The sequence below is a fragment of the Quercus lobata genome, chromosome 5 (assembly GCF_001633185.2).
Source record: "Quercus lobata isolate SW786 chromosome 5, ValleyOak3.0 Primary Assembly, whole genome shotgun sequence".
NCBI lineage: Eukaryota > Viridiplantae > Streptophyta > Magnoliopsida > Fagales > Fagaceae > Quercus > Quercus lobata.
In genome coordinates, this window is record NC_044908.1 from 5,396,618 (window position 1) to 5,415,317 (window position 18,700).

The 18,700-nt window shown below is 35.7% G+C and overlaps 1 protein-coding gene across 1 annotated transcript; it reads left to right on the forward strand.

The window, feature by feature from the left end:
- The first annotated feature begins 1,304 nt into the window (after window positions 1-1,304).
- LOC115993062 lies at window positions 1,305-11,748 on the forward strand. The gene is made up of 3 exons (XM_031117342.1): window positions 1,305-1,422; window positions 1,513-1,667; window positions 9,683-11,748. The coding sequence occupies exons 2-3, from the start codon at window positions 1,536-1,538 to the stop codon at window positions 11,732-11,734; spliced, it is 2,184 nt and encodes a 727-aa protein (XP_030973202.1). The 5' UTR covers window positions 1,305-1,422; window positions 1,513-1,535; the 3' UTR covers window positions 11,735-11,748.
- The last annotated feature ends 6,952 nt before the right edge of the window (window positions 11,749-18,700 follow it).

Sequence of the window (18,700 nt, forward strand, 5' to 3'; positions counted from 1 at the left end):
TGTTCACTGATAATAACCTGCCATTTAGGATATGTTGTAAATGTGTTATGAAGATGTTATAAACATAGTATTTCTCACAATATTTTAATTCAATCTTCAATGGACCAAAATTTTGGAGATGTCAAATTTTATTTTTAATGGACTTAAATTTTTATTTAAAATGTTTAGGTTGGGTGGTCAAGGTTTTTTTCTAGAGTGGTCAACAACACTTTCTTTTTCTTTGAGAAACTAATCAACAACACATTAATTGAATTTTTTTTTTTAAGGTATAAAAATTATTTTTTCAAAGTATAAATGGCGCCATCCTTGGTTAAACTTTGGTTCACTTAACAATATGTTAGGTATTTACAATATATAAAAAAAAAAAAAAAAAGGCCCAAGAAAAATTATATTTAACTAAAATTTTGAAAGAGATGTAGTTTGCAGCATTGATAATGAGAGTATTATACAATGATATCAAAATAAGAAAATTTGTAGAATGAAATTATAAGCCTTTTGCATTTTTTTTTTTAAATTCAAATTAAAACCATTTAAATAGTTTAAATTTTTATAATTGTTCTCTATAATAATTTTCTTTAAATTAAAATACATTGTGGTTTAGTACAAGCACAATTTTTTTTTTCTCTATTTTAAGAGAAAGTACAATCATCACAATATGAGAATCAGCACATGTTAGTGCCCAAAATAGCTTTGCAGAAATTTAAATAAAAAGAGAACCCAAACTTATTTTATTATATTTCTTTATGCATATATTTTTGCCACGTTAAATATGAGCACTAGATCAGCATTTTGCATATCGAATACTATCTTAAGAACCGTGTTTCTTCTTTTGTATGTTTTTCTTTTTTTCTCTATAAGAACAATATATTAAAGAATAAAGTGCAAGTAAACTAAATTACAGAAGAATTCATACTAAATTAAGGGCCTTTTTCTTGCATTAAAATATGAGCGCTAAAGTCTAGAATATTGAAGAATAATATCTTAAGAACCGTGTTTCTTCTTCTGTATGTTTTTCTTCTCTCTCCGTCCGAACAAATATTGAAGAATTGTAGAATACTATCCTAAGAACCGTGTTTCTTCTTTTGTATGTTTTTCTTTTCTTTCCGTTCGAACAAATATTAAAGAATAAAGTGCAAGCAAAACTCATGTGCCGAAGAATTCATACTAAATCAAGGGAAGCACGCCACAGAAAAAATTCTCATCTTCCGTGTCATGGACTCGAGAATCACTGTAAGTAGTTGCTTAGTTATATATATATAGGCTAGATTGGCTTACAAACCCAATAAAATATCACCACACTTTGTGGCAGTTTTTGAGTTCAGCAAAGTTCAAACCCATGCATATATCTACAAGATAGCTAGGGAACCCCTTGTCACTTGGGAAGATTGAAAACCAGCAAAAGCTCTAATACATTAGTTACAGGTAAGGTAGCCTTAATCATTTACTTCTCTGTTTGTGTGTGTTCTTCCTACTTAGTAACTAACAAATGCATATATATGTGCCATTTTTCAGTGGGCAGCAGTTTGAATTTGACAATGATGTTAAAGTTGTTCGACATTTTCTCACAGAGATTGAGAAGAATTTTCGGTGAACGGGAGATACAGGCTATGGTTGTACTTAGCCTTACCTTTCAAACCATCCTCATCGTGATGGGATATAGGAGAAAGGTTTGTTACAAAGCATCTTCATCCAGTTCTATAATTTTCTTTCTCTCTATATATATCTCTTTTAGAAGTTTCTCTCACCATTTTTTTTTTTCAAAGCTGAAATCTATTTTGCGTCTTGTAGAACTTTTCTAGGGCCACAATTTTTAGAATATCTAGAAGGTTTGTAAAAGGTTGATTTTACCATCAATTAAACAAGAGTGACCAAGAAGCTTTAAAGTCTCTCACTTAAGTGACTTAACTGACTAGAAGCAAGTTTAAATAGGTCCTCTTGCAAAATTATATTCTTATTTTTTTTAATAATATTCCAAACTCAAAAAGTTTGTATTGATTTTTTTTTTTTTTTACCTCTCTTTATCTAGGGAAAAAAATTTCATATATGTAACCTTAAAATTATAAGAATGTATATTATCATAACATTACTTAACCAATGTGTCAAATTATAAATTTCTTTTTCTTTTTAAAAAATAATCTTTTATAATGTTTTATACTTTTTGAGGCATTTTACAATTCATCCACAATTTGATAGTTGGAAATATTTAAGATAGAGAGTATAAAAAATAAAAACGTCATACAACCTATGTAAAACATCAAGGCATATATAGAATAGTTAAAAGTGTACGATTACATTTGTCATGCTTCTAACTTAATTTACTTTTATTTTACTTTTAATTATTTAAATCATTCTTCTGAATATCTTATATTTAGATCGATCTTTTAAATTCATATATCAATGACAATTTATTATTTATATTTTTGTTGTTGTTTGAAATATATGCTTGTAGTCAACTTAACTTATGATGTAGCTTAAGCATAAAAATATTAATGATTGTACTAACTCTAATAGTACTACTCCGAAAATAAATTGAAAACAAGCACGAAAAAATAAATTATAACTTACATTTATGTTAAAATAATGTATGTTGATCAAATTTTTTTTTTTTAAATTAAGCAATTTTTTCTTATGTTAATAAATATTTTTGGAAAAAAATATTGACTTTAATATTTATTTTAATCTTACTCCCTTGAATTAAAATTCATGGCTTAACTACTGCCTATATCCAATCATATTTCATGTACTTCACAATTTTTATAATTACGGCCACGTTGTATCCCTTGATTAGGCCCAAAATAATGACTGATCATGATATGCTCTTGGAAAGGTGGTTTTTGTGCCAATTTATAGCCGCATTAGTAGAATCCATAGCATGACCAAACTTTACGATTAATTTCAGAATACATCCCATTTCATTTAGTCCATATCTAAAAGTCATAATTCAAGTGTATATGTCATTCAAATTTTTGGTGCCTTTCACAAAATTTACATATGCTTGATCCAAGTTTGGAAAAAAGAAATCTTAATTAACTAATCAATTGAATCCAATAATTTCCTTTCAAAAAAAAAAAAAAAAAAAATCCAATAATTTATAATTAATTTTTTTCCTTGACTAAATAATGTTATAATAAGGAAGAAATATTTTTATTTTTTATTTTTATAAAAATCAATGTTTCTAAAATAGTTAAATAGAAACTTATGTGTTAAGTAAAATATAACTAATCAAGAAAAATGTTACTTACCTCAAGCAAGCTTACAAAATTTCCATACTTCTCTCCCAGTATTTACTTCTTAGATCCACAAGTCCCACTTAAAACAAATTATACAATGACCCAGTTCCATCAATCCATATTAATGATACTATATACTTAGCAATTGACTGATTAACAAAAACCATGCAATCATATCCACCCATTAGGCAAACTCTCAGCAATTATCCAAAAGTTATCCAAAAGTGCTCACCCTTAAATTTGACTTTTAAAAGTACGAAAAGTATGTCAAAGTCCAAAAAATACTTTGAAGTATTCTTAAAACATTTATATCAGTCCAAGAATTTGTTGTTGTTCACGCCCTAGCTAGGAAAATTATCGTTTTTGCTTTTTTATATTTATATTTATATTTTTTTTATAAAGTTTATTTCTCTAGATATTATAATTCTATTGTTGTAGTTGATTTACCAGTTTCTTAATAATATTCAATGAAGTTTGTTCCTCCAGATATTAATTATATTATTGTAGCTGATTTATGTGCCTCTTAATAATATTTTCAATGTCTTTTTCCTTAAAAAAAAAAAAAAAAAAAAAAAATTGGTCTATCTAAAATAGCATAAGCTTCACAATTTGTCCAACTAACCTTTAAAAACACCCACATCAACCTATACAAAATTGCGCAAAATATGATTCTAGATAAAGTAACCATGTATATTTATATAGTTAGTGTTCATAGGCAAATATTTTTTTAATATTTTCTTTATTCAAAGAGAAAGAGAGTGTACGTTTTTAGACCCCTCAAAAAATAAGTTGTTTAACTAATTATTTAGGCAAATGATTATTTAGATAAATTATTCAGATCTAGGTTAACACATTCCAATTATATCATGTAAGTAATGCGGAAAAATAAAGAACACACAATATAATAACTTGGGAAAATCAAATCAGTAAAAAACTTGGGGAGGATTTAACCTACCTATTCTCAAGGTAAAACAAATCCACTATGAAAGAATTGAAGTTTGTACAATAAGACTTAAACTACTAATATCTATTGTTACCTCGAGTAAAAAACTTACTACCACGACCACATAATAGTTTCGAGTCCATGGACTACTTCTTTTCTTGATCCATTGCAACCACAAGTACTCCCACTTGTGACTTTGAGACTCCACTCAAAGGTTTCAGATCTTCTTTAAATTCTTTATGCAGCAACTGAAATAATCACCAAGTTCTTGACATGAATCTTGATCTTGATAACCGTAAGTGTGTATGAAGGTAAACACCTCTAAATCTCACAAGAGATTTAACATACAACACATCAAAAGACTTCAAAAACGTAGTTAGGGTTTTTCTTTTTATACTTGGAGTAAAACATAAAACCCTACACGTCAAACGGGCATGGGCTGAGTTGGAAATTCTGAAGAAAAAATAATCTGCATGAGGTTCGATTGGTTAACTCTAATTTTCGATCAATTGAGCCTTGTAGATTTAGTCTAGTAAATTTTGCAATCACTCGATTTCAACTTTACACATAAACACACTTTGAGTAAGCCTAACCTTGACTCTATGTTTTAATCATGGTTTGCCAACATAATACATAATAAAGTTCTAATACATTTAATTCCTAAAGTCATAGAACCTAACAGAGAGAGATGATTTGAGAAAATAATAAAAATAAAAAAATTTATTTTAATGAAATGTAAAATAACATAGATAGTCCGATTTAGGTGTTTTTGAAAAGTGATTGTGTAAAATAGAAAAAAAAGGTTTTTTTTTTTTAATGAAATATAGTATAATATATATAATCTGATTTAGGTGCTTTTGAAAAGTGAATATATAAAATAAATAAAAAAAAATTATACTAAAATAGACGAAGATTTTTACATAAGCTGATGAACAAAATGTTCTTACCTTCAAAACCTCTAGCTTTTTTTTTTTTTTTTTAAAATTTAAATTTACTTTTTATATTTTTTAAATCCATTGACATCCTCAAGTACCAATCCCAATATCAAAAATAATTAATTGCCCCTCTAAAAAAAGAAAAGGAGACTATTTATTATTTTTTGGAGCAAAATATCTCAAAGTGTCTAAAGAGTGAGGTTTGTGCAAGTGGTCTTTTAAGTGAGTCGGTTTATTGGATCAAGCGTGTTGGAGAGCGTAAAAAAAGCTTTGTCGTGTGGTGTGGGGGCTTCTCTTGGCTCTCTATTAAAAAAACAAGTTTACTTTCAAAGGAGGGACAGAACTAGGATTCGAACCTAGGGGGGGCCAAGCTTAAAACCAAAAAAAAAAAAATTATGAAAAAAAAAAAATTAACATCTATTTCATATTCAACAAAATACTACATACAAAATAAGTATTTCTTAAACATTTCATATTATAAAATACATCAACAAAGTATAATATACAAAATAAGTGTTTCTTAAGCATTCTAACACACTTATCAAAATTGAACTCGATGCTCTTTTAAATCTCTAAAGTCATCTATGATTGATTCTGTACCATATTTTGCAGCAATCTCCTTCTTAATGTACAAAATCAAAGACTTAAATCACAATCACACAAAGAATTAAATTAAATCACGAGACAAACAAAATTTCATATATATAATATATTGGCCACATAGCCCACACCACACAAAGTGACAAAGACAAAATTTAATGACTCAATACCAAAGACTTTGGTCTCAAGCTCAGACATAGTACTCACATAGAGTAATAAAGTTATGCCTTCATTACTAGCTAGCACAAACAAAGTTATGTAGTACTCACCAGCTCAGACAAAGTTAATAAAAGTATAAAACCAAAACAAAAAAAGAGTCACAAACAGTCAAACACAACACAAACTACGGTCACAACTCACACTAGTCCTTAAATTTAAATTTTCAGCTTATATGTATATACTAGTTTTTTTTTTTTTTTTTTTTTTTTTTTTTTTTTTGGGGGGGGGGGGGGCGGGGGGCATGGGCCCCCTCTACCCTACTGTATGTTTGTCCCTATTTCAAAGTTTCCTTAAAGAAATAAAAGCATTGTTTGCTTTTATGCTATTTTTTTTTCCTTGCTCTTTCTTAATGATGCATTAGTCACTCACCTCTAAACATGATCCAACCATTCTAAGCAACTTTCACTCATCTTTTAAGTTATTTTTAACCAATTTTCTTTATTTTGAAACCTAATCTTTTTGTGTATTTTCATCCACTTCAATATTCTCAATTAAACTACACTCATTTTATGAATATGCTACTTCTATAATCTCGCAACACTCTTGATGCACTTCTCCCTTTCATCCACCATACTCTTATTCTATGATTCACATCATTTTCAATCTCTCAATCTTTATGAATTATTGATCCAAGATATCGAAAGCTATCGTTTTTTATTATCTCTTGACCATAAAGTCTTATGACCCTTTCATTTTTTTTGTATTTTTTTACTAAATTTATATTCCATGTAATATGTTTTAATCCTACTTAACCAAGAACATTTAGACCCTAGAGTGTCTCACCAAAATTTTAATTTGGCATGAACTCCATTTTTAGTTTCATTCACTAAAACTTTATTATATCCAAAAAGAATACACCAAGGCACTTTCTCTGGGGTCGATTTAGTGAGTTTATCCATCACTAGTGTAAAGAGATATGGACTTAATGCTAATTCTTGATGCAAACCTATAATGATAGGAAACTTACTTGTTCTTAAACTAGTAACTGTTCTATTCTACATATCCTTAATCAGCTTAATATATTTGAGAGGAGCTCCTTTATTTTCCAAAACCCACCACATAACCTCTTCAGGAACCCAACCCTATCATATATGCTTTCTATAAATCAATAAAAAACCGATCTTTGGAGGCTCTCTTTTTACTTGTATACAGTTTGGGGACTGTGATGCTTATGGTTTAGACCAAACTTGATGGTGGGAAGTATTTCACCAAGTCACGATGATAGATCTCCAACCTGTTGATAGCTTTATAATGCTCAACAAACTAGAATTATAACTAGTGGTTAAAATGCATGAGTGATACTCACAGGGACAAGATTTATGACAGCTTGTATCCTGAAAAGTGAGTATGCGACACCTTTATATCATAGTTTTCAAAGAAGAATGATGTGAGACAACAATTTCTTAAGAATGAGATGACTTCAAAAGCGCAACGGTATACGACAATCACTCTATAGTCAATACTTCACAAAGGTTAAGTTTCTTTAATGGTACACGACAATCACTATCTCCAAATTTTTATTCCTGAAAGATGTTTGTCTTTTCCAGTTTTCCTTCTCTATAACTTTCCTTCCTTTATAATTAAACTTCTACCACAATTTTTAGGATGTCTAGAAGACTGGTTAAAGACAAATTTTACTGCTAGTAAAAGAATGGCCTATAAAACCTTCAACAAGCACATAGAATCACAAATCGTATGCTTAATAATTTAGTTTAAAATATTAATGTAATAACAAATCTTATTGATATTACTTTAAAAACAAACCACTTTCATCACATTGGAATACATTACTTAATATAGATTATGATTTTACATCACTATATATATATATATATATATATAACCAAAACCTCTGAAATTCTCATAATTTTCCATGTCAGCACAATATTTAAATAAAATTATCATTTTTTTAAAATAGAATTATTTTTGTTTAGTCCAAAATTAACAATGAGTGGAACTCTATCTCTCTAACAAGTCTAGTTGAAACTCAAATTCATCATTTTTTTAAACAAAATTATTTTTGTTTAATCCAAACTTAACAAGGAGTGAAATTTTATCTCTCTAACAAGTTCAATTGAAACTCAAACTCAAACGTTGATATTATTATTATTATTATTATTATTATCTCTTTACTTCACAAACATGATATTTTATGATAGGGTGCAAACTTATAGCCATGGATTATTTTTTTTGAATGTAACCCAATCTTTTTCTTATATTTTTCTATTTTTTAGTCATATATATTTTTCTTTGTTTCAATAATTTCTAAGTCGTGAATCATTTGATTTTTTAATATTTTTTAGTCTTTCAGAAGTTTTAATATCTGAATTTTTAAGTTATTTTTTGCAGTATCTGAAATTGTCTGACAATTTTTTTGTAAGCCATTGCATGTTCAAGCAATGATTTATTCATCATATTGTAACACAAATTGAAGTCATACAAGAGTAAATCATGTAATAGTATAGTTTCTTAATCAATTTAAGATTTTATAAAATTATTTTAGTCTATCTCACAAATAGGTAGGTTTTCATGTAAGCGTGTAGTTTCTTAATCAATTTAAGATTTTATAAAATTATTTTAGTCTATTTCACAAAGAGGTAGGTTTTCGTGCATAGCACGGGTTAGAGACTAGTTATTATAATTATTATTGATTTTTTGAGTTATGTTTACAAATTATGGTTCATCATTCAGTCTATTTCAGTCCACTTTAGTCCATTTTGGTCAACTTTGGTCTACTTCAATCTTTTTCGGTCCACATGGGTCTATTCGGTCCACTTTCGTCCATTTTTGTCTAGTCTGGTCCAATTCAGCCACTTCGATCCATTTCAGTCCAATTTATTTCACTTTAACCCATTTTAGTCTAGTTTAGTCCACTTCGATACATTTAGACCATTCCAATCGAATTCAGCCAATTTGGTCCATGTTAGTCCAATTTGGTCCACTTTAGTATACTTACTTACGATTGGGAAAAAACATGTTTGGGTTAAGAATAGCATCAATTTTTTTGAGTAATATATAAGTTCTAATTATCATAATAATCTCCTTAAATGAGAAATTTGAATAATATATTTGAAACTTAAAAATTTTAGTTGAACCAAAAGAAATTAGGAAAATATAATGTATAATAGTAATAGTTATAAGAATATCGACCACTTTATATATATATATATATATATATATATCTCAAAAACTATATGTCTCAAAAATTGGTCCACTTCAGTCCACTTTAGTATACTTACTTAAGATTGGGCAAAAACATGTTTGGGTTAAGAATACCATCAATTTTTTTGAGTAACATATAAGTTCTAATTATCATGATAATCTCCTTAAATGAGAAATTTGAATAATTTATTTGAAACTTAAAAATTTTAGTTGAACCAAAAGAAATTAAGAAAATATAATGTATAATAATAATAGTTCTAAGAATATCGACCACTTTATATATATATATATATATCAAAAACTATATATTTGGAAAAACATAGAGATAAAAATTAGTTTTAGAAATTCTTTAATTTTTGAAGAGAACAAATTATCTACAACATAGAAAATTTAGAAAATAAATTATACATTATACCACATCTTAAAATAATTATATATCAGAGAATATAACAGTTTATAACAGTTTATAAACTGCCACTTTATTAAACTTTTCCTAAAAATAATATTGGTGTACTTTCAAATATGAATATATTTTTTTTTGTTATGATCAAATAAAAGTAACTTTGCTCTTATCACGTATTATATTCGACAAGGTTTCAACCAGCAACAACCTCATCCTCCTCCTTTGGAGTTCCTACCTGTTAGCAAGCTGGTTTGCAACAGTCTCGTTGAGTATAATCTCCAGCAATTTAGGAAATGCCGAAAATAAGCCAATTGATACAAAGCTTGTCATAACATCATTCTGGGCTCCATTTTTTCTCTTGCACCTTGCTGGTCCAGACACCATTACAGCATACTCCTTGGAAGACAATGCATTGTGGCGGAGGCACGCCTTAACACTAGCTAGCCAGGTAGGAGTGACTTTGTTTGTCATCATCAGAGCTTGGGAAAATACCGTGCTTAATATTCTTGCAGTTACAATGATGATTCCGGGGATAATTAAGATTGGGGAGAGAATCTGGGTTTTGAGGTCCGCGAGCAGTGAAAACTTTAAAGCAACGACGCTACGTCGTCCTGATCCAGGTCCCAATTATGCCAGATACATGGAAGAATACCGCTCGAAGAAAGAGGAGGGGTTCGACGTTACATCAGGTACATTCATTGAAGCTCCTATTGTATCAGACATTTCCATTCCAAAGCCAGCAAATGCCAAAATTGCTGATGCACACTCTCTTCATTGTGCCTATGAATTGTTCAAGACTTTCAAGCAGCTATTTTCTGATCTCATCCTGAGCATCCAAGATATAAAGAACAGCCAATCCTTCTTTCAAAAAGTACAATTTGAAGAAGCTTTCAAAGTGATTGAGGTTGAGCTAGGATTCATGTACGATGTGTTTTACACAAAGGCTTACAAGGTTTATTCCCTAGTGGGTGGCATTCTACGTCTTATCAGTTTCTCGTCTACCGTGATTGTGCTTTTGGTTTTCGCCATTGTAGTTGATGACAAGAGTGTCTACTCAAGAGAGGAGAGAATGGTCACTTATGTTTTGCTGGGTGGAGCCATCTTCCTAGAGATATATTCAGTGTTGATATTACTTACCTCAGACTGGTCAATGCTTTGGTTGAGTAAGCACAAGACTGCAATGGTGGATCTCTGGTACAATTCCATTTCATCAGTTCCATTATTGGTTCCAAAAAAGAGGTGGTCCAATACCATGGGACAATACAACCTAATAACATATTGCCTTCATCGCAAGAAAGTGAAGAAACCCGCTTGCGGTGCTATCCAGAGGTTCTTATTTCATTATGAGTTGTTAGAGAAGCATCGATATGAAAAGTCAATGGATGTTCCTGTGGATTTGAAGAAATTGATATTTGAGCACCTTCTAGAGAAATCGAAGTTTGCCTTAGAACTTAAGGTTTGCAAGGAATTATGTGCTTGTAGGGGTGAGCGGGTTCTTAAACTTGCAAAATGCCTTGATTGCATTAACAAAGAAAAGAATAAAAAACAAAATGAGGACGTTGAAGTAGAATCTGAGAAGGTTCCTAAAGATGCAAAATGCTTTTATGAACTGAGCAAAGAAAATCGTAAAACACTCCAAGACAGCGTTGAGGCAGAATTTGACCAAAGCATTCTTCTCTGGCATATTGCAACAACCCTATGTTATTATTTTGATTGGAACACAAACTCAAACAACTCTGTTAATTGTCCAAATTATGAAGCCAGCAAGTCATTATCTGACTATATGCTATATCTTCTAGTCATGCGTCCTATTTTGCTGCCTAATGGGATTGAACAAATCAGGTTCCAAGACACATGCGCTGAGGCCGATGAATTTTTCTCAGAAAGAAAATCTATATTTGATGAAAACCAAGCATGCATAAAGTTACTTGAAGTGAGCACTGAAATTCCTCCATCTATAGTGAAAGGAGATAGAAGCAAGTCGGTGCTATTCGATGGATGTAGGCTCGCTAAATCATTGCAATGCATGGAGTATCAAAAGAAGTGGGAGTTGGTAAGTCATGTATGGGTTGAAATGTTGTGTTATGCTGCGACAAAGTGTCGATGGAACCATCATGCTCAGCAGCTCATCCGAGGCGGAGAGCTATTCACTCATTTCTGGCTTCTTATGTCGCATCTTGGTATAACTGAGCAGTTTCAAATTTCCAAGGGCCATGCAAGGGCTATGTTGGTTGTGCATTGAATAAGATTTTATAGTATGTGAAGTGTTATTATTATTATTTTTTTTCCTAAAAAGTATGTGAAGTGTTTTTACATACAAAATAAAGCATTGACAATTCTTATTATTATTATTATTATTATTTTTTTTTTGTTTTGTTTTGAGCGTCGAATACAATATGACAATATATTATCCTCAAGTGCTATTTCTTGAGAATTTATTATAATTCTTCTACCAATAAAAATTTATTATCCAAAGTTTTTCATATGGATTTTCTTTATGGATTCAATGTACGCTATAAATTTAAGGGGTGCTCCATTTGGCTAAAAAACATGGTTAACCCATCTGGTTAAAAAACGAGGTTTAACCACATTAGGGTCATATTTTTGTGTTGGCATATCATTTAACAGAATGCACTTTACTTGTAATTAGGTAGGTTTAAAATGTTTCTAGAGTAGTATGAAGTATGTTGGGTAATCAAGACAATTGATATTATTGAAGACATAAAAATTGTACCAAAAAACAATTGAAGAAATGCTGAATGAGCGAACCTCGGTACTAGTCTCAACACAAGCTTGACACTAGCTTGATACTTCTCGATCTATCGAGTTATGCAGATCTAGAAATCTCAGATAAGATTTTGGGCTCATGATGAATTGGATTACTAGGGTTTCATACACTAAACTCCTAAACGGTATAAAAGCTTTATTTTAAAGTCATCTAGAGAACTCATATACATTTCTAGAAGCTACTATATTCTTGTGTGCTTTAGGATTTTGTAACCAAGTGCTTCTAGATCTTTTATATATATTGAAGTGAAGAACTTTTCATCCAACAACAAACTTCAGCTACTGGGAAGTTAATCACATACTGAAATCCATGCAAAGGGAAGAAGTCTATACAAGCTCAAGTCCAATTGGGAATTGGAGTGAAGGTTCAACTGTAGGTTGGTACTTTGGGTGTTACACCCTAACCTTTACCCTCCCCCCCACACCACACAAAAAAAAAAAAAAAAAACAACAACAACAAAAAAGAAACAACGAAGGGTCAAATTTTTAGATCCACACGTGACACCCCTACCTACCCACTCATTCTCAACCACTCAACCTCAAAAATCTCTCTCTCTCTCTCTCTCTCTCGACCAACTACCTCTCTTCTTTCACACTCAAACACAAACACACACATCCCTCTACCTCTTTCTCCTGAATCTCTCTTCCCTCTTGGTCTCTCGGTTAGCTTATTTTCAGTCATCAAACTCTTCTCCACGGTTTCATCAAACTCTTCTCCATGGTTTGACTTATACCAACATTAATGTATGGTAAAATCTCCATGACCCACCTTCTAATATTTTTGGATTTTTATCCTATATTGTTAAGATTGCTTTTTGTTGTGTGGGTTTCATTTTAGGGGTTGTTTTGCTATGTTTGTTGGGACATTTAAGACCTGATTGGAGGTTTTAAATTTAATGGGGTTGTACGGTACCAAGACCCCAAGACCCATATGGGCCCTGGGCCCAGGCCTAATGGAACAGCCCCATTGCCCTAAGCCCTTCTTGAAGCTGCCTTCATATGAAACAAGTTTTGGGCCTCAGATCCTGAGATGTGTTCGGCATAAACTTTCCTGAACAAACATATGAACCCTGACCGGAAAAATCATGAAATGCTCGGGGAGTAGCATTATCGAGCACCATCGGCTAAACTCGAACCAAGTTCCAAGGCCATAATTGTTGCATCCCACTCTCACCTTAACGCCCACTTAAAACAGATAATATTGGACCTCCAATTGCACTAGCGATGACTGTAATCATAATCTCCCCACTAACCCAAGCTATAAATAGAAGAAGTTGGGGAAGAGGAAAGGGTTCAAAAAAAGAGAGGAAAAAGAGTCATTAAGAAAGAGAGGAGCAATATCACTTTAAGTTTCTATGTCGAGAATGACCTAAGGTAGGAAATCTTGAAGCCCACTCTACAAATAGATTGTAAGCCCAAGTGAGTTCAAGTCCAACAGTCTCATTTCTGGTTCGACTGAGACTCAAATAAAGTAAATGTCTGAACGTCATTCGGGAGGGCATGCTGAGAGCGGTTCCATGGGATCTTCCCAGGGGTCCACATGGCAGGAATGAAGACAGAAAAGGCGCGAGGATAGGGAGCACCTGCGAGGAGAGGAAGAGTCTGGCCTGGGAGAAGGGTCAGATCAGACCCGCCGAACGGTGTCTGGCGTCTCAGGACACAGGCAGTATGATGACAGAGACCGAGAGCTGGAGCGATTGCGTAAACTGGTGATGGATCTAGAGCTGGAAGTAAGGGGTTGGCACCAAGAAAGGGACCGCCACCACCGGCAAAGGAGAAATGATAGCACGGGAGATCGACGCGAAGAGAGCTCTAGCCAATCCAGTACATGACGATTCTGAAACCGATCACCCTCTTAAGAATCACACAAGTGAAGGAATCACTCATATTCTCGAGAGACGGGTCACTATCGGGACCATTTGCATTCGCATGAATATGAGGACCGAGGGTCAGATTCGCCAGAGGAATGGCGACCCCACAGTGCTGCCATGGACGCCATGAGCCGAGCCTTACGAAAGGCTGCTCGGTCACCATTCTCAGACGAAATTGAACGGGCCCCTATGCCGAGCAGATTTACAAGATCGTCATTCAATTCCTACGATGGGAAGACGGACCCTATGGAGCATGTCAGTCATTATATCCACATGATGTCCTTGCATGCACACAATGATGCCTTGATGTGTAAGGTATTCCCCTCTAGTCTCGGTTCCATGGCCCTGAGATGGTTCAACGGGTTACGAAAAGGCTCCATTTGTAGCTTTGCCAAGCTGATTCAAGAATTCGGCAGTAGATTTGTGACATGCAGCCGAGTGCCACAACCAGTGAACGCGCTACTTTCCACAAAGATGAGGGTCAAGGAAACCCTCCGGAGTTATGCGAGCCGGTACTGGGAACTCTACAATGAGATTGGTGGAGGAAATGAGAAGATTGCAGCAAGCACCTTCAGGATAGGGCTCCCCGAAGACTCTGAATTGCGGGAGTCATTAACGAAAAGACCTCCCTAAGATATGAGGCAGCTCATGAGGCGCATTGAGGAGTACAAACGCCTGGAGGATGATCGACTGTAGAACAGGGGGAAAGCACCGTTACTCGGGAGATCTCGGCAGGGCGTTGTGCCGGCAAGACCAAAAAAAGACTTCAGGATGCAGGAACTAGGGGTGCAAATTGAAGGAATTAATGTGGCGTTCAAAGAGCCCGTGCATAAAATCTTAGATCGGATCAAGAACGAATCATTCTTCAGGTGGCCAAACAAAATGGGAGGGGATCCATCTTGGAGGAACCAAAACCTGTACTGCACATACCATAGAGACAAAGGGCATGCCATCGAGCAGTGTCGGGTACTAAAAGATCATCTCGAGCAGCTAGTAAAAGCAGGGTACTAGAAGGAGTTTGTAGTGGACTCCACGGACCGGGAAGCCGGCCAGGGTGTTCAACAGAAAAGGAACCCCCTCCTGCCATCATTGGGGGTTATCGAAGTCATCCACGCTGCACCAAGAGGTACGACAGCAGCTAAAAGGGTATTGACAGTGGCTTGCACAGAAAGAGATTCACCCGAGAAGAAGAAGAAAGTTGAATAGCTGACCATCTTATTCAGAGAAGAGGATTTGGAGCGGACAGTCCAACCTCATGATGATGCGTTGGAAGTAACTGCTCGGATAAGTGGGTTCCTGGTGAAAAGGGTGATGATAGACCAAGGAAGCGGGGCTGACGTCATGTACCCAGACCTGTTCGAAGGGCTCAGATTGAAGAGTCAGGATTTGGCGAAATATGACACACTGCTGGTCTCATTCGACGGGAAAATCATGGTTCCCGAGGGATAAATCTCTCTCTCGATGGACATGGAAGGCAAGGAAGTTATAGTGACCTTTATAGTAGTCCGATCATTCTTACCATATACTGCAATCCTGGGGAGGCCGTGGATTCACACAATGAAGGCTGTTCCGTCCACCCTCCACATGAAAGTAAAATTTCCCACCGAATATGGAGTCACCGAGGTGAGAGGAAACCAACGAGTGGCGAGGCAGTGTCTTGTCGCCGCGGCCAGGTGGAAGAGTGAACAGCTCGGACAGGAGGAGCAAACTGATAAAGAAACTTTATAGCAATTACAGAAGCCCCGAGGGGAAACGGGGGCGGACGTTACCGAGGAGGTATTGAAGGTTAGAATTTTTCCAGATACTGACAGGTATTTCTAGATAGGTACAAGCATGAATGACCAAGAAAGGGTAGAGATGTTGTTGTTCCTTTTGCAGAACTTAGAAGTTTTTGCTTGGAACCCGTATAAAGTGCCCGGCATAGATCCCGAGTTCATTGTCCATAAGCTTAACGTGGACCCATCATTTCCCCCGAAAAAGCAAAAGCCGAGAAGAGCATCAAAGGAACATGTTGACGCAGTGAACTTGGAGGTCTAGCGGCTAAAGGAAGCTGGAGTGATAAGAGAAATATTCTTCCCGAGATAGCTAGCGAACACAATGGTAGTGAAGAAAAAGAACGGTAAATGGAAAGTTTGTGTGGACTTCACAGACTTGAACAAGGTGTGTCCCAAGGATCCGTTCCCCATGCCCAAGATTGACCAACTAGTAGACGCGACATATGGGCACCCGAGGATGAGCTTCTTGGATGCTTTCCAGGGTTACCACCAGATTGCCTTGGCGCCCGAGGATCGAGAAAAGACAGCATTTATCTCCCCAACTGCAACCTATCACTACAAGGTCATGCCATTTGGATTGAAGAACGCCGGAGCCACGTATCAACAGATGATGAGAAGGATGTTCCAATAAAATTGGGTGCACAGTTGAAGTATACATTGACGACATGGTGGTGAAAAGCAGAACAGTGTCACAACACACGGAAGACCTCCAGGGAGTATTTCAGATACTCTGGCGGCATAAATTGCACCTGAATGCCGAGAAGTGCACTTTCGGTGTGGGGGCTGGCAAGTTCCTAGGTTATCTGGTTTCTACTCGGGGGATAGAGGCCAACCCTGACCAAATAGAGGCTGTGAAGCGTCTCAAACCACCAAGCAATCCCAAGGAAGTGCAGGTACTTACCGGGATGTTAGCCGCCCTAAACCAATTCATCTCCAAATTCGCCGATTGCTGCCGGCCATTTTATCAACTTCTAAAGAAGTGGAAGGGGTTTCAATGGGACAAGGGATGTGATGAGGCTTTTCAAGAATTGAAGGAATACTTGGCAAAGGCGCCAATGTCGACGGCCCCAGATCCCGGGGAGGATTTGTTTATGTACCTCTCGATCACCGACCATGCCGTAAGTGCTGTGTTACTAAGGGATCAAGGAGTACAGATGCCAGTATATTACATAAGCAAAACCTTAGTAGATGTCGAGACGAGGTATTTGCCCTTGGAGAAGTTGGTTTTAGCCTTGGTACACGCCACCAGGAAATTGCCACATTACTTCCAGGCCCATACGTTGTTTGTCCTCACCGAGTATCCATTGCAGTCATTGTTAAAAAGATTAGACTTCACAGGTCGAATTGCCAAATGGGGGAGTCGATTGGGTTCGTTCGACATAAGGTACCGACCGAGAAGCTCGGTGAAAGGACAGGTTCTTGCAAATTTCATCGCAAAATTCACACCTAAGAACGAAAGGAAGGTAATCTGTAATGCAGAAATTCGTCTGTGGAAGGCATTTGTAGACGGTGCCTCTAATGCTATGGGGGCCGGGGCTGGTATTTTCATAATCACCCAGAGGGCATACGATTAGAACACTCCTTCAGATTGGGATTAATAGGGCCTCGAACAATGAAGCCGAATACGAGGCCCTACTGGCTGGTTTGAGGGCCGTATTGCATCTGAGTGCAAAAGATGTTGAGATTTATTCAGACTCTCGGCTGGCTGTTTATCAAATCACAGGAAGCTTCGAAGCTCGGGACTCGCAAATGAAAACCTATCTAAATGCAGCTAAGCAGATTATCGGCCAGTTTGGAACGGTAAAGATGGCCCAGGTAGGTCGGTCTCAAAACAAACACGCCGACTTACTGGCCATGTTGGCCTCATCCTCAACCGAGAATATACCTAGGTTGGTCAAGATAGAGCTTATAAGGGAGCCAAGCATAGAGGTGAAAAGTGATGACAAGCTGGCTGGGGTTGAAGTTGCCATGATGTCGATGGCAAATCCGTGTTGGATGAACCTGATTATTGACTTCATAGCCGAGGATAAAGTTCCGGACGATGAGAAGGAAGCCAAAAAGATTCGCTGAGTAGCTTCCCGATACTGGCTGTCAACAGATCGCAAGTTGTACCAGAGGTGTTTCACAGGCCCTTACCTTTTATGTCTACATCCTTAGAAAGTTAAAGAACTTCTGATCGAGCTGCATGATGAAGTATGTGGTGGCCATGTCGGAGGATGGTCTCTAGCGCACAGGGCCATGACCCAGGGGTTTTGGTGGCCACAGATGCAGAAGGATGCTACAGAATATGCCAGGAGGTGTGAACAATGCCAAAAGCACGCCCCTCTGATCCACCAGCCGACAGGACGTCTAAACCCTGTCAGCAGCCCATGGTCATTCGCACAATGGGGGCTAGACATCTTCGGCCCGTTTAGCCGAGCAATAGGTAACCGCTGTTTTGTGCTAGTGGCTGTGGATTACTTCACGAAGTGGGTGGAAGCTAAGGCATTGGCCAATATTCGGGATATCGACGTAAAAAATTTTGTGTGGAAAAACATAGTTACAAGGTTTAGGGTACCGAAATCACTAGTATTAGACAACGAGCTACAATTCGATAGCAAGCCTTCTACAGTGATCTCGGCATTAAGAACAAGTATTCAACCCCGGCCTATCCACCAAGTAACGGCCAAGTCGAGGCTGTGAACAAGACGATTTTGAACGGTCTTAAGAGAAGGTTGGATGGGGAAAAAGGTAGATGGGCTGAAGAGCTACCTAATGTATTATGGGCTTACCGTA

Bases quoted from the DNA above. Each gene is read 5' to 3' on its own strand.
- LOC115993062 (XM_031117342.1), top strand. From the start codon at position 1,536: ATGATGTTAAAGTTGTTCGACATTTTCTCACAGAGATTGAGAAGAATT. The intron at 1,668-9,682 runs GTTTGTTACAAA...ATATTCGACAAG, and splicing joins TGATGGGATATAGGAGAAAG to GTTTCAACCAGCAACAACCT.